The sequence below is a fragment of the Equus quagga genome, chromosome 3 (assembly GCF_021613505.1).
Source record: "Equus quagga isolate Etosha38 chromosome 3, UCLA_HA_Equagga_1.0, whole genome shotgun sequence".
NCBI classification, from domain to species: Eukaryota; Metazoa; Chordata; class Mammalia; order Perissodactyla; family Equidae; genus Equus; species Equus quagga.
This window is the reverse complement of record NC_060269.1, coordinates 28,708,076-28,725,586: the sequence shown is the minus strand read 5'-3', so window position 1 is coordinate 28,725,586 and position 17,511 is coordinate 28,708,076. Positions and strand designations below refer to the sequence as shown.

The following is a 17,511-nucleotide window of genomic DNA, read 5'->3' as shown; positions in this document are numbered from 1 at the left end:
CATAAGATGGTTTGACTGGGTGAAGAAATCTAGGTTGGAAATAATTTTCCTTTATAATTCTGAAGAAATGGCTCCATTGTCATCTTCCTTCCAGTGTAACTGTTGAGAAGACTGAAGTCTGAGTCTTAGTGCTTTGTGTATGACTTGTATTTTCTTTCTAGAAGCTTGTAGAGCCTTCTTTTTGTCCCCAGTGTTGTGATATTTCACAATGGTGTGCCTCAGTGTAGGTCTCCCTTAATTTTTTATACTGAACACTTGGTACGTCCTTTCAAATGGGCGGCTCATATCCTTCAGCTCTAGAAAATTTTCTGGAATTCTTTCATATCTTCCCAACCTTCCCACCCACCTCCTCACCCCCACCTTTCCATTTTCTTTTTCTGGAACTCCTGTTATTCAGATATTGGACCTCCTGGATGAGGTTCTCTAATGTTGCTCTCCTTTCCCTCCTATTTTCCATTGCTTTATCTTTTTTCTGTGGTTCCTGGAAGATTACCTCAATTTTATCTTTCAAGCCTCTGTTATTTCAGCTATTGCGTTTTTAATTTCTAAGAACTCTTTATTTTTTAATGTTAGTAAATTGTATTCTTGTTTCATGGATATAATGTTTTCTCATATCTCTATGAAGAATATGAATATATGTGTGTGTGTGTGTGTATGTATATGTATATATCCTATGTTAGAGGCTTTTGGCTGCCTGCTTATGATTAAAAGTGGAGAACTAAAAAGCTGATTGGAAATTCGGTTTTTGATACAGTACGGATACTAGCAGATATGCCTAATATACCTCAAAGATGCTCTTGTTTTTCCCTCTCCAGAAAGTAACTCTCCAATCTTCTGTTGAGGTGAGGGAGGGCTTGTTGTCATGGAGGAGGGAGCAGTCTAGTGCTTTTCAAACAGCTTTAATGTAATCCTTCTTGTTTTTAACCACCCCCCCCCCTTTCTGTACCACCTGCTGCTCCTCCATTTCTAGAAGTAATTGGTACTGCCTTCTGTGGATTCTCTAGTGTAAGACGTTTTGTTTGCCAACTTTCTTTTTTGCTGCCAGGCTATGATATTCGGTTTTCGTGGGTCTGCTAAATCACTTAATAATAATACTCATCCATCCACTTTCAATCTTCCCAAGATTTTATTGGCCTTATCTCTTCTCCTTATGGGTATATGTCTAAAAGTCTTTTACTGCCTTTCAGTGGGCTTTCCTGAGAGAGTGAAATTATATGCATATTTTTAATTTGCCATCTTAATCCCAAAGCCTTAATTATTTAAAATGTTTAATCTATGTCTCACCTCTTGAGAGTTAGAAGATTATTAAAGTTACCCCTTTTCATCTCTTGTTTGGGTTTTTACAGTCATATTTATAATACATGAAACTCATTGTGTGGACTCCTTGAGACTATATGAACTCAAGGATTTATAAGTGAATCCAGCATTTGTGAATAAAAAGGTTGATTGTTTTTTAAATTTGCTCTTGTAGGAAAGTGAAAAGGTTTCTGAATACCCAGCAGTGATTGTGGAGCCAGTTCCAAGTGCCAGATTAGAGCAGGGCTATGCAGCCCAGGTTCTGGTTTATGATGATGAGACTTATATGATGCAAGATGTGGCAGAAGAACAAGAAGTTGAGACCGAGAATGTGGAAACAGGTAGACGTCTCATAAAATGTTTATTATTTATAACTCTCTCATTTCGTAAAGTGTCAACATTATTATTGCCGGATGAATAATATACCAAAGAACCTCTTTATAATGCTATTAGTATAGCTTGGAAACCAGTGAAACGTCTCTTGTTTAAGGGAAGGTATATAGATATAAGAAGTTCTACATTATAATTTTTTGAAGTATGAGTCTCATAATCATGGACCTTAAGGACAAATTACAGGATCATAATAATAAAATTATTTTTTTCATTTTTTTCTGGGAGTGTGAATATTGACTAGTTGTTATTTACTTAGAGAAGTTAGTAGGCTAGTATATGAGGCTAACTTTTTTTTAATTCAAAAAATAAATATAATATGCTCATTCTATAACAGATTAACAGTTTCTTTGAATAAATATCATAGAGTAGTATGGTTCCTTTTTTCTGAGGTCAGAAGCATCTTTGTAGTAGTCTGTCAGATTCCTTTTCCCTTTTTGTCTTCTTAGAAATTTTGGTATTTCAGTCTGTCTGTGGTAAGATAACTGTATGTTTAATTGGGGATTAGTATGTATAATTCTTGGAGAAACTTTTTCATTTTTGCCATTGACCATAAAGAAAATAGAGTATTTTACAAGCAGGATTGTAGTGACTATTTTATAAGAATAAACATTAAAATTCATCTTTAGCAATTAATGGAGAAAAAGAATCCTATTACTTGGTTTATAATACTAATAAAAATTCTTAAGTATTTAAATCAAGTTCCGTAAATGTGGCAAAGTCTCCTGATTAAAAATTTTGAGTATTTCATGTCTTTCTGCTTGTTGAGGCCCAGTAGCACTCCCTAGGACTTGTGGCTTCTTCCAGCTTAAAGCTGTTTTTCCTCCAGTTTTATTTCTTACTGAGCTGAGGGATTGGAAGTTACATTGCTCTTCAGAGCAATGAGGACAACAGTGCCAGCAAACCCCATGTGAAGTGGTAATCAATTCATTTTATCAAAACAGGTAGCTAAACACTTTATATAGGCTTTGTGACTGTAGTCTGGAGTAGTTCTTGATTTACACTAGATAATGCAAGTGGCAGGAAGATACATGTGATTTTTTGAGTTTGGGAGTTTTCCAGTCTGAAACTAGTGCAGTGGCAGAGATGAATTTTCTTCTTGAGGAAAAGAATAGGAAGAGCAGTTGAAAGTATTATGCAGCATGATATTTTGAAGTAGATATTGTACTAATTTTATTATAAGAGCATAACTAAGTAGAAAACTAATAGCATGAGAAAAAAAGTATGATAGCTTAAGTTGAATGAAAAAAATATATAACCTGTTTGAAATTTCTGGAAAATGTCTTGATCAAAAAAAGTAAGGAAGACTATGATTTTGGTAGCAAATTGGAAACTTTGTAAAAAATGAAAACCACAGTGCCAAATTTGCATCAGTAGAAAATTACGATATTTACCACATTAAAATACCAGAGCAGGTTGGCCAGATCTTACTGGTTGTATAATTGATGGTCAGTGTTTCATTAATTTAAATTATTCAGGTATAACAATTCCAAATAGCAACAAATATAATCCTCTTAAGGGATTTTATTTTCCTAGTCTTCTTGAACTCTGAGGGTGATGGTATCTTTTGCAGGGCCGAGGTATGAGTGATTGTGATATTGAAAAAGAGGATATACAAAGTCTGGGTTAAAGAACAGTTACTTTTGTGATATTTTAAAAGTGGTTTTTGAATACTTAATATATTTATTTTTCTTCAACACTGAAAAGAAATGTTAGTAAATAACTTACATTATTCTAGAATAGTCTGAAAGTACCTGAGAAGTTCAGCTTACATTTTTAATTCCATTCTGGCTTTTTTTTTTAATCTATGCTTGCTTTAATACTTCTAAAAATAAAGAATAGTATAGTATAGCTATTCTTTTCTCTCTTTACAGAACAACACTGTAAAACTTAGAATTCAGATACAACTGTTTGAAAGGCAATGCCAAATTCAGACTGAAAACTGCTGTCTCATATATCTATAATCAGAACAATTTAAACATTTGCATTTGTCCATCATAAGGCATGCAGAACTTGGAGACTACAATATACTAAGTTATTTTAAAATATGATGGCTCGTGGATTTTTAAAGTAACTATAAGGATTGTTAATATATATAGATTAGTTTAGAATCAGCTAATCTGAGCTTAACTTTGTTTTTATTTAAAGGATAAAATACATTTTTAAACAAGTTAAAATCTAAATAAGTTTTCATTCTTCTGACATCTAGAACAGATGAATAAAGGTTGTTATGACTTACTGTAATGCCTGTTTCCTTCTAGGCAGTGGATTAGGATCAGGTTCGTTTCTTGTGGTGATATAAATTTTTAACTTAAATTCCAGATATGTATAGGTTTTGCAGAAGAAGCTGACTGGGAAGAAAAGAAAAGGCATGTTTATAATATGGCTATAGCATTTTTTTATTTGGTGAATTGGTGGAAATCAGATCCAGTATAGAATAAAATTTGTTTTTGCACATCGTACATTATATTATACATTAATAACTTAGATTATATTAGTCTAAGAAATGTTTGAAATTGTATTTAGTGACTTGTTATATCAGTTCTCTGTGTGTTTACATTGAGGTTTTTCTTCTTTTATTCCTATATACCGACGTGTATATGTCTATATCCGAAACTGTTCATGATGTCATCCAGGCAGGAGTACAAAAATCATGTAATGATGTACATTTAGCCATCTTCATTATTTTGTGTATAAAGTGATTTCTCGTTTTCTTAGTAGTAATTATAGGCTATTTTGCTTCACCTTTTTATAGACTTAAAGTCTATATTTCCCTCATGGAGCTTGTGTGTAGTAGTAATTCTCTCTTAAATTTTATAGGAAAAACCGCATGTGTTTTGAAACTTTAAAAATAGGCATATTCATCTAAACCTATAAATTGCTTTTTGATGATAATTGAAGATTAGTAATCATAAAGAGCTTTTGAGGAATAGTAGTGAAGTATGGATGAACGGTGATCTTGACTCTGGCAGGCAGGAAATACCTTTGCCACTGGCTGCAGACTCCACCAGTTCTGGAGGCTTGCTGGGTAGACTGATGTGGTGAGTTGGGGGTGGAAGCAAATCTCATGGATTCCCTACTGAGATTTGAAAATGGAGTTTTTACGTTCACTCTTAAAAAAATTATGTATATAAATGTTAAAAGGTTATTACAGATTACCATTTAAAAAGTAGCAAATTTATACCAATGCAGTCAATAATAGATAAGTTTTGATAGACATCTTTTAACACTTGCCTGAGAAGACTAAGCAAATGTTTAGGATCTGCTTCTTCTTCTTGTACCTTAACTTATTATATTTATCCTCTTAACCTTCCACGTTAATTTATAAGAATACATCAACAAATACTTTGCATTTGTTATGTACAAGAGCAGTGTTTTCAATACGTTTCTTTCCCTCAAGGGGTTAATAATTATGGAGATAAAATATATATATTATAGTCAAAATATAAAGCAGCATAGAATTAATTTAGTGCTATTTACAAATTCAAAGAAATTCTCAGAAGAGGAAAGTTCAATTTACAGGATTAGGCAACGTTTTAGAGAAAGTAAAGAAGAAGCACAGATGGACAGATTTGGATGGGCAGATAGGAGGTAGGTGAAAAGCACTGTAGACTGAGGGAAATATAATTAATAAATGGATGGAATATTGAAATTCAAGGCATGTGTAAGATATTGAGTAAATGAGACTGGCAGGAGCTTCCATTACTAGTTGTGACTAAATTGTGCTTTGAACCCGAGTTAGTAATTAGGCATATAAGAAGCAGAAAGATTTGGAAGGTTTTGAGTAGAAAGTACTAATTAGCATCTCAGGAGCTACAGGATGAATTATAGGGGAAAAGATGAGGCAGGAAGACTAGCTGTTGTACTATGAGTCAAGGGATGACTTGAGAAATACGAAAACAAGGTGGAAGCAATAGGAACTTCAGATGGGGCTTATAGAAGGGATAGTACTCTGTAAGATCTAACAAGACTTGACATGACAGATTAGGGGGAGAGGCATAGTTAGGTAAGATATTACCCGTAGTTTTTGGACCCTAAGTGATAGCCATAGTATCATATAGGGATTTGAGGAAGGCAAGACTGTTTCGGGAAGCAGATAAGTTTGGTAATAGGCGTGTTGATTTTGAATTGAAGCAGAGCATTTAAGGGGAAATAGGTATTTAAAGATGCACAAATATATAGTCAGGATCGCATCACAAAGGAGATGGCATACTCAAATTAGGATAATTTAAGGAATGTTTTAATAAATGGCTACTTAAAAATATGTGGGCAAGCATAGGATGACCATAAAAGAGAGGGTGGTATTCCAGAGCTAGCAATAGCAGAGCTGTCTCTTTTCTTTGGCCCAAGAACCAGAAGGAGGGAAGGGTTATCGGAACCCAGAAGAGAGCCCTGGAGAGAAGGTCACTTTGGGAGAATCTGGGACCTTTGGTCAAAGGACACAGCTGGCTTGAGGGCAGAAATAAGTACTCTGATTTTATTCTCCTTTCTCCCTCTATTCCCCTGCCATGGCACTCCATTGACCAAACCCAGTCTGAAGCCGTGGGAGCCCTGTTGATGAAGTCAGCCTCCTGACACAGAGCAGAGGAAGGGTGGAGAATAGATCTGGAGGGGCAAATAGACGATATCGAGTACACCTGAAGCTTAGTAAAGAACGGCCGAGGAGAGACTGATTTGGGAATCATCCTCATTGAAGCCTTGGAAATAAATGAAACCTCCAAGGAGAAAGGTATTTGAGAGATTTCCCTAAGGGGTAAGATATTTAAATTGTGTATTTGTCTCTCTGTGATCTAAACAAAGGGCACAGACTTAAGGAATTAACCTTAGGGAATGTTTGCATTTTGAGGAAAAATGAGAGCCAGAGAGTAGTCAAATATGATAGAAAATCCTGGGTGACTATTCCCGAGCTTAATCGTTTTTTTTCTTTTTAGCCTTTTAAAGTAGCACTCTTTGTAGGGAAAGGAAGAATATTGATTAGGTTAGTTAGTCCTGGTTTCACATTTCTGCCTTATCACTTACTTGGGAGTATTTAACCTTTTCAGAGTCTGTTTCACTGTCATAAAATAGGAATTCATAAAATAAATATATTAAAGCACAGTGCTTGTGAGGTTGTGGGTGCTCCGTAAGTGTTCCATTAACTTTATTAGGACCTTTCCTTGTGCTTTCAAATATGGAGAAGGTCTTTCATACATTAAAACAGAACAGTTGTTTACTTCTCTGTGGAGTTTTTCTCTTTTGTTTCACTTCCACTTTTTAACAAAACAAATGCTTTATACGTTCAGTCCGTACTTTTTCCTTATTATTCCTTCCTTAACTTACTGTGCTTTGGCATCTACATTTCTCATTCTCCAGCTGCTCTTTATTTATCAGATTTCAAAGTCCACTCCTCTGCCAAATTTAGTGACTCACGGAATCATCCAGAAGCAGATCCTTTCTATTCTGGCTTTCTTAGCTACTGAAACACTGTATTCTAGCTCTTTTCCTTACTGCCTCTTGCATGGACTATGCTATTTATGCTTCTGAGCTTTTGCTCAAATACAGTTTTCTATCAAGAATCTGTTCAGGTATTATCTATTCTTTAAGGCCTAGCCTCATGAAACTTGCCACAGTGATTGTGGCCTACATTAAACACCCCCTCCTTCCCTGGTCTTCTGTTCGACCATCTGCATGTAGGCACTTGACCATTTACTTTCTTGTACAGTCCTTTGTGTGTATACCCCTTTTGTTTTCAAAGTGAGCTTATAAGTCCTTTGAAGACAGAGACCATATTTTTTAATTTTTTCGAATGTAGTGTATATAATACAGTGTTTAACACATAGATGTTAGGAAATACATACTGAAACAAATTGAGTTTTGACTTGTAGTATAATCGAGAACCGTTTATGTGAGATCTTAAATATATTTTCTTTTTTGTTTATATGGTAAATATTGAATACCTTAAGGTTATTTAAAGTATAAAAAAAAGTCATCCAAAAAACATAAATGTAGTCATCCAAAATATATCAAAGCCGTAGTGTCATACTTAGATTAACTTCATCTTAAAATCACAGTACGTTTTAATCATTCTTGCTTACATCTAAATTTGATTTTTCTCTTATAATAAAAGCAATACATGCACATTGGAAAAATTGGAAAGTATTGTAAAGAATAAACAAACAGTGAAAATCACCTATCATCTTACCAATAAGGGGATAGTAATTTCTGCTTTTTTACATTTCCTGCTGGTCTTTTTTTAATGTACATTTTAAGCATAATTAACATCGTGTAATGTAATACAAGTAGACTTACTAATCTTTATTAACAAACATTGGCTGACAGGGATCTGGGAGCTTCCTACCTCTTCTGATCATTGGGTACAAGATTTTAGTTTTTAACCAAGTAGCAAAACATAAAAAGTTGGTCTTAGTTAATTATTAAGAAAACTTAAACAACTTTTTTTATGATCAACAAAATTGTGTTCAGAGATTTGTTGAAAAGATAGATAAAAATTTTTATATAATTCAACGAAAAGAAGTGCTTTTTTTTAAATAAATGAAAGTGTAGGTTTTTAAAATGCATTTAAAAAAAGAAAACCAGATTTCTCTCTTGAAAAATAAGATAAAGAGCCAAATTTCTTTCTTGAAGAATCTCAAGACTAAGTTGACTTCATGATGAGCTGTGATAACTTTGTATTTGTTATACTATCAGAAATCCTCCCTGTGGCACAAAAGGACTCTTTTAATTAGAAAATATTGTTGCCACAGGGAGGTAGAAGATCGACATGAAAAACTGGGGATCTGAAAAGGAGCCCCTATCCTAGGATTACCTGAAGGTGAAACAGATTGAGCCAGAAGGAAGACAATGCTGGTAGGTTGGTTTTTAATTTATTAAGAATTTGTACAATTTTACGTTTAATTACAATTATTTCAACTACCTATACCATATTTTTGTTTTAAGGGTGACAATGATTCCTCCTTAAGGAGGAAGAAATAAAACAATAGTATTTTTCCTCCTAAACAATTTGCTGTCGGAGTTATCCCTGCCATGTTCCTAATGTTTGTTTCTTCTTATAGATAAGCTCTAAGGCTATTTCATGCCTCCACTTCCTTAGAAGCTACTACTGACTGAACATCTTCAAGTTTTTTTTTTGCATTTCTGTTATTTCTGCTTCTAATCTAGACTTCTGAAATTTTTTTAAGAGATTTTTTTCTTCCACTTGTCTATTTTCTTGAGTTTAGCCTAGTCATTAGTCTAAGTAAAATGTGAATCTTAAGTTCATTTAGTTTTGATTCTGGAATTGTTTGACTTATAAATGTACTGTGATTTAGGTAAGTTACAAAGCATTATTAGAGAAAAGTTAATGTTTTAATAACTGTATTTCATTTAGCCTAAGATGCCATGAATTGTAAGAAACATTATTCTTAGACCACGAAAAGAAAAAATGCTGCCAGTGATAAATTTTAGGATACCCTCAATTGTAAGAGACATCCTGATTTCAGAGATGGCAAAATGTGAAAAAATATGCATCTTAGAATTAATGAAATATGGTATCATGCAATTATGAATCTTCTTGAAATTCCTGTTTACTGGGAATTAGACATTAAAATATCAGGTTTATGAAAAATGGAGGTGAGTTGTAATTGTGAAAGTCCCTGTATGTGTTGAGTAAGATCTCTAAATTCTTTACTTTAAAGAGAGGGTTTTTAATTTTGTTTAAATGTATACAAAATAACCATAAGGTGTTACATTATGGAAAGTATAGAAGATGAAAATTATTTTAATATTTACTTAAACCAGTAAATAGAGTTTTCTCATAATTGTCACTTTTTAATTGGATTTTGTGATCTAAAAAGAAAATGAAATGCAGCTTCTGTTTTCTAAACTATCATTTTAAAACAAGATCCTTTAAGGACTCTTTAAGATAGGCACTGATTTTTAGTGTACTTGAATATATGTTTACAGATTATTAATTATGTGAAGGAAAAAATAGTGGGGAAAAGCAAAGAACTACCCTGTCAATTAATAAAGCAGAAATGAAAAGGAATGATCTTAAATGGAATTTGTATACTTTTCAATAAACATCTATTTTATGTAAAAGGAAAGATATCTAGAAAATAGATCATGGAAGAATGTTTGGTTTTGGAAACAAGTAGCATTCATTCCTTTCCACTCAGACTTTTTTTTAAAAAAAAAACACTAGCTAACTTTTAATTTTACCATATAACAATGTGTCTAAGTAATACAGTTTTATTAATTCAGTCTGAGGAGAGGGCTAAATAGGATTATATAGAATTTTAAGTGAGTAGCCACAGTGTTAGAAATGTTGCCAAGTAGGGATAGCTCAAGGTTCTCAGAGGTACAAATAGGAGTGCTTAAAGCATATCTCTAGGCAAATCCATACATGCATTCAGCCTCTGCCAGCTCTTCCTGAGGACCTCCAGCTTGCCGGGCTCAGAGTCGGATATCTTGTAAACAAGACCCTGTCTTTGCCCTCACTAGGCTTTCAGCTTTGTGGAGAAGATGAACAATTAAACACGTTATTAAATTAAATGTGATGAGTGTTATCATAGGATTAATGAAAGATTTAGGGAAGATAGACTAGGGGAATGCCTAGGAGGTCAGAGAATGCCTCCCTGAGGAAGTGACATTTAAACAGATTGAAAGGGGTTGAAGTAATTAGCCAAGTAGAGAATAGCATGGTTGAAGGTCTGGAGGAAGGAGAACATGGCCTATTTGAGTTGTGGAAAGGAATTCAATATGGCTAGAATATGGATTATGAGATGGAAAGGGGATTAAAATTAGGCTAAAGAGGTAAAAAAAAAAATTACTATTGAGGACTTTGTAAGCTTTGTATCTGTTTGTTGGACCTTATCTAAAGGGCAATGGGAATCCTTTTTTTTTTTAAATTCTTTTTTATTGAGATTATGATAGTTTACAACCTTGTGAAATTTCAGTTGTACATTATTATTTGTCGGTGATATTATAGGTGCACCACTTCACCCTTTGTGCCCACCCCCCACCTCCCCTTTCCCCTGGTAACCACTAGTCTGTTCTCTTTGTCCACATGTTTGTTTATCTTTGACGTATGAGTGGAGTCATACAGAGATTGTCTTTCTCTATCTGGCTTATTTCGCTTAACATAATACCCTCAAGGTCCATCCATGTTGTTGTGAATGGGACGATTTTATCCTTTTTTATGGCTGAGTAGTATTCCATTGTATAGATATACCATATCTTCTTTATCCAGTCATCAGTCGATGGGCACTTAGGTTGCTTCCATGTCTTGGCTATTGTGAATAATGCTGCAATGAACATAGGGGTGCATGGGTCTCTTTGAATTGCTGATTAAGTTCTTTGGATAGATACCCAGTAGTGGGATGGCTGGGTCATATGGTATTTCTATTTTTAATTTTTTGAGAGATCTCCATACTGTTTTCCATAGAGGCTGCATCAATTTGCATTCCCACCAGCAGTGTATGAGAGTTCCTTTTTCTCCACAACCTCTCCAACATTTGTTATTTTTTGTTTTGGTTATTTTAGCCATTCTAATGGGTGTAAGGTGGAATCTGAATGTAGTTTTGATTTGCATTTCCTTGATGATCAGTGATGATGAGCATCTTTTCGTATGCCTGTTGGCCATCCGCATTTCTTCTTTGGAGAAATGTTTGTTCATATCCCCTGCCCATTTTTTGACCAGGTTGTTTGACTTTTCGTTGTTGAGTTGTGTGAGTTCTTTATATATTATGGAGATTAACTCTTTGTCAGATGTATGATTTGCAAACATTTTTTCCCAGTTGGTGGGTTGTATTTTTGTTTCAATCCTGTTTTCCCTGTAGAAGCTCTTTAGTCTGATGAAGTCCCATTTGTTTGTTCTTTCTGTTGTTTGCCTTGTCTGAGAAGACATGGTGTCCAAAAAGATCCTTTTAAGACTGATGTCAAAGAGTGTACTGCCTAATTTTCTTCTAGAAGTCTTATGGTTTCAGGTCTTACCTTTAAGTCTTTGATGCAATGGGAAGCCTTTTAAGAGTTTTAAACAAAGTATGTTTTTTATACAAATTTAGTTGTTTCCAAAATAGTGAGTTACTGTAAATGAAAAGTAAAATAAGACAGTCAAAGCATTACCTAAAATAAAGTCTGAACTCCTTAGCCTCCACATATACAGCTCCCTAATAGCTAGTCAACTATTCTTATTCACTTTCCACTAAATTGTCTCCCTCTACAGATTTGGGCTATAGGTATGCTCATTGCCCATACTAAGCTGTGAGTTATAGAGATTAAGGTAGTTACAGAGCTAGCTTTCTGTTTGGAATTAAAAGTTGAGTGCTTTGGTACAATGCTGTTTCAGAAGGAGGAGGAATCATTGTCTCTTATGCATCGTCCATGCCCATTTGTTAACTGGGAAAAGAGTCTACAAGTTTTCTCAGATTCCTGAATTCCATTTCTTAGAGGAGGTCAACACTTTTAACACAGCTATTAATTGTTAACTTTTATATGGTTTTTTAATCTTTTTATGCCATGGGCCTCTTTCACTAGATGGTGAAGCCTGTGGACCTTCTCTCAGAACAATGTTTTTAAAAAATAAAATATCTGGTATTACAAAGGAACGAAATACATTGAAATGTAGCTTTCAGACTAATTTTTGATTGTGATATATTAATGCATATGCATCTTTAATAATGCATTGAGTAATGAGATCTAGTGGCAGATCTGATTTACTACTGTAATTTCAAAGTAGTGATGACCATAAATAATATTTTGAGATATCTGTAAGAACTATTGTATGATATGAAAATAATTTATGATTTCTATTGGTCATAAAGTCACAGATACTGCCAAAACTACTGTTGTTTGTACTTTTATTTAAAATTAAAGTGCTAAATTTCAGTTAGAATCTAAACCACAATTTTCCCAGGTCTCATCCATGTTCTGTTTTAGCTGTCAACCACCTTTTCCTCATCCTTTCCTCCTCCATATTCTGCCCTACTTCTGTTCTCTTTTCCCTAAGAACTGATGGTCTGGAAACCATTTTAAATGTGTCACTTATTGAATACAGTTTTATGATCCCTGCTAAGGAAAAAAAAGCCTTTCAACTATGTAGTTGGTAATTTTTCATGTCTCTTAACTGATTGACTTAATTTAACTTATTCTAAAACCTTCTCATGTTTTAAAATGTAGTATATTTCTTTAAAGGCTCATTTAATATCTTATGGCCTCTTCATTCGTTTGAGATCCCTTCTATTTCTATGACAAAAATTCCTGTGGCCGGTGGTTCTCAAACTTGAGGAAACATCAGAATCATCTGGAGTGCTTGTTAAAATACAGATTACTAGGCCCCACCTCCAGAATTTCTGATTCAGTGGGCCTGGGGCGGGACTCGAGAATTTACATTTTTAACAAGTCTTCAGTGATGCTGATGTTATTGACCCAGGGATCATACTTTGAGAACCATTACCTAGACTGTTGGGAACCATAGCACCAAAAGGGAGCTTCTGCCATTGTGAAAACCTAATTAATACTGTAATTTCTTACTATGCTATAGTATACCCATCACAAAAGATTGTTATTGGAGGTACAAAGAGATACTAAAGTTCTTTCAGGTTTATAAGAGATGATGTAATGCATTATTACTATTAATTAATTCATCAGTAAACATTCATTGAGCATCTGCTATATGCCAGGCACTATTTAAGGCATGGGGCTAGAGCGGTAGACAAGACAGTTAATGTCTCTACATTCGTGGTGCTTAGAATCTAGTGGAGAAAACATGTAAGTTCACCATACTATAAAACTGCTTTGTCACAAATTAGATTATATCAATTAACAACTCCTGAAATTATTCTTTAGAGTTAGTATTTGCAATTAAACTAAAATAATAAACTCATGAATCATTCCTTTTCAAGCAGTTACAGCGGCAGATAAATTCTCCCTCCTCCTTCATATGACAATTATTAAGTACAATTGAGATACTAGTAAACTAACAATATTTGTCATGGACAAAGTACCTGTTATATACAAGTACTGTCATAGCTCCTAGGGAGTAAGTGATTCAGTATTGAATAAGACATGGTGCCTGGCCTCAAAGAAGCTTACCAGCTAGGTTTAGAAAAACGAGCACTCAAGGAAATAATAGTATGGAGGGACAGAGTAGGGGAAATGTGAGGAAAGACAAAGAATTGCCAAGAATGGGATCGAATCTAAAGGTTCTAGAATGCATTATTGCTATTATGGTGGCTCATATTTAAATTTCATCATAAATGTATAGTTGACAGTTAAGGCCTCTGGGTTTAGGGGCAGAGGAGCAAGTCAAATGGAATTAAGCATTCCTAAATCTCACCATTTTAATTTTTTTGTGTGGAAATAGTACTATTAGAAACATGAGTGGCTTCTTTTTCCCATTCGCAAAAAATCAGGGGACAGTACTAAGACCTCAACCTGTTTGCAGTGGTTAGGTACAATTTGGGAATGGGATTAGGAGATGAGGGTGGGAATAATTTTTTTTTAAATTTTTTACATTTCTGTCATTTTTTTTCATTGAGTATATCAAGGGAAGAAAATGTAGCCCATTTCCTCTCTTTCCATTAGACTTTATCATAGAAGACCAGTTTTTATAGTAGATAGCCCATATTCTCCAAGGTGAAGGTCAGTGTTTGGTCATAACTAGATGTTTGATTTCTTTTCACTTTGTAAAACAGCCAAAATACATATACTACTTAAAAGGAGTGAACAATTAAATTTTTTAATTTAACTAAAAATACTTTTCATATGTTTTATATTAGACTGGGTGGTGATAATATGTAGTTATCCTCCAGGACTTAATATGTTTGAACAAAATGAATGATCTGTTAGCCAGAATTTGGTAGAGATTTTCTTATCACTAGATGAGCTTGCAAAAGATCACTCTAGAAAGTTCTACATCAAAAAGAAAAGCGTTATCTCTAATCTAGTTAGCATAAAGGTACTTCTTCTTATGCATGGTGTTTGCCAAGACTTTTAGGAAAATCGGAATCCTTTTGTTTATATCACCTTTTTTTTGCAACTTAATTCTCAGAAAATAAAGATTTAGAATAATAAATTAGAATCAAAAAATTCTTTTGAAGAGGAAACAGGATTTGGTTCGAGAAGAGAAAGAAATAAAAAAGTGCTGATTTCTTTTTGAGACGCTTGCATTCTTGAATAAACTTTAACATACTTTTCTTCCTTCTTCTTCTCTAGAGACATTGGTCTGCAGTTAGCATCTATTTGGGTTTACAACATTAAACTTTATAACCATTTGGTTTGGAAAGTAACCAAGGTTGGCAGAGTCACATTTGTTTTTAATTCCTTTACTACCATTACATGCCTGTTTAGGAGGCCCTCAGAATGCCAGTTATCTACTTGAGACAAAAGGACGCTAATTATTATGTCTAGGCTTCATCTGCAGGTCTATGTCCTGGAAAGAGAGGCCTTCACAAAAAAGGAATAACTTTCGGTGAACCTTCTCCTTGGGAATAAAAGTCAAGGGCAGAAGCCAGTGCGTTCAGTTTACCATCTCACAAAGGGAGTCAGGAACTATAGATTAGCGACCACCACTGGCAAATCACATAATCCTACGTTTAATTTTGTTATCTTGTTTTTCAGTAGTACCCAGTAGCAAGCAGTAGCCAAAGTGATTTAAAATATATTTTATAAATTGAATGATGATACTCCCTTCCCTAAAATCTTTCAGCGGGTTCTAATTGCAGTTAGGATAATATTCAGAATTTTTAACATGGCCTTCAAGACAATTAATAATTTGACTCCTCTTATTCATCTAGAAACAATAACAACAGTAATAGCAACAAAAAATAAAACACTAACATTTAAAATTTCTTTATTATATTGCCAGGAATAGTTCTAGGGCTTTATATATTAACACATTCAATACTCTCAACAACCGTAGGCTGAATAACTTTTCCAAGACTAGACAGCTTTAAGTGGTAGAGCGAGGATTTAAACTCCAATAGTAAGCAGGGCTCCAGAGCGCAGGCTCTTAAACACACACTGAAGAATTAGAGCATACATCCCTGCCCCAACATACACACACGCTGTTGTCTTTTCCCCTTTCCATTAATCTGAACTTTACCTTCACGGGTGCTCACATATGCTGTTTACTTTCTGGAACATATTGCTTTCTATTTTTCAGCTTCTAACTTTGGGTCATCCTTTATATTTCAGTTTGAATGTCACTTTCTCAGAGAGAGAGGAGAGGCTTTAGCTGATACTCTTCTATCTCAATTAGGACTGTTTGTTTTTTTAAAGATTGGCACCTGAGCTAACATCTGTTGCCAGTCTTCTTTTTTCTTTTTTTCTTTCTTCTCCCCAAAGCTCCCCAGTACATAGTTGTATATCCTAGTTGTGAGCGCCTCTGGTTGTGCTATGTGGGACACCACCTCAGCGTGGCCCGACGAGCAGTGCCATGTCCGCTCCCAGGATCCAAACCAGTGAAACCCTGGGCCCCCAAGTGGAGCACTTAACTGCTTAACCACGGGGCCGGCCCCAGGACTGTTCTTTTTGTTATAGGCTTCCCCCTTTTTTTTTTTTTGCCCCCGTTAGCACCTACAACTTGTGATAGAATAAAAACTCCCACAATAAGGTAGTAAGTAATTACAAAGAGTTCAAATCACATAACATATGGCATTATTGTGAGTTTAATAAAATGTCCCAAATCAGTCTGTGTGGAGGAGAAAGTGTGTGTGGAATGGGTTCCAGGATTCAGACAGAGGTTAACCAAATCAGTCTAAGATCCGGCTGTGGTTTGGTGCCACCTGGTGGTAGTTTTGTACTTCAGCGACTGCTTTTGAGGATAGAGTGGAAGATGGGAGCCAATTACCAGTTAAATTATGTGCATTCGTGCATCCATGAAGTTTTACTCTATTATATTTGCGTTTATTTGTTTAATGTTTCCACACAATGCTTCATAAAGCCAGAGACCATATCCGTTGTGTTTACTAGTATTGCTCAGAGCCAAGCACCAAGTAGCTTTTCTTTTTTTGAGGAAGATTAGCCCTGAGCTAATGTCCACCACCAATCCTCCTCTTTTTGCTGAGGAAGACTGGCCCTGAGTGTTACATCCGTGCCCGTCTTCCTCTGCTTTATATGTGGGATGCCTGCCACAGCATGGCTTGCCAGCAGTGTGTAGGTCCGTGCCTGGGATCTGAACTGGTGAACCCTGGGCCACTGAAGCACAGCGCATGAACTTAACTGCTACCCCACTGGGCAGGTCCCCCAAGTAGCTTTTCAATAAAGGATTTGTTGAATGAGTGAGTGAGTAAGAAGACATCAAGAACCAGAACAGAAGGCCAGGAATTTTGTATTTTATGTAGAGACTGACAAGTAATGTAGTTTGGCTAGAGATTAGGCTTTGTAGAGGCATATGGTTGAGAGAGAGAAGGCTAGAAAGATAGAGTGGAACCAGATTGTGTTGGCCCTTGAATAAAATAGTTAGGAACTGTGTGAAACATGATCTAGAGAAGATGAGAAGTGAAAAGAAGGACGTTTATTTTAAGCAACTAGAGCACACTAAAATAATAGAAACAGAAGGCATAGCTTCCAAAATACTAAGTTGGAGGGTAGGTTAGGGAATAAACTAAACCTGACCAATCTAACAAAAGGCAACAAAGGAGAAAAAAACTATGGAAATACAAATTATAAATCGGGATAGTAGAAATAAGTCCAAAACATCAGGAATTATATTAAAATCACCTGTGGTGATCTTAACATGAGTCTGTGCTATTTTTAAGAGATAGACAAAACAAAAGTAAAAAAAAAGAATGGAAAAGTATATTCGTCAGAAAAATACTAACTAAAGGAAGCTGGTGTAATAAAATA

At 34.9% G+C, this 17,511-nt stretch overlaps 1 protein-coding gene across 5 annotated transcripts in view; it reads left to right on the top strand.

The window, feature by feature from the left end:
• ELF2 (E74 like ETS transcription factor 2) overlaps nt 1-17,511 on the top strand; it is a 99,744-nt gene that overhangs the window by 47,835 nt on the left and 34,398 nt on the right. For 4 of the 5 annotated variants that reach the window (XM_046657255.1, XM_046657252.1, XM_046657253.1 and 1 more), the window contains exon 4: nt 1,472-1,637. In XM_046657255.1, the coding sequence (XP_046513211.1) occupies nt 1,472-1,637 (166 nt within the window). Of the gene's footprint in view, nt 1-1,471; nt 1,638-8,429; nt 8,533-17,511 lie in introns of those variants that run through there. The other variant, XM_046657258.1, reaches the window with a different exon arrangement.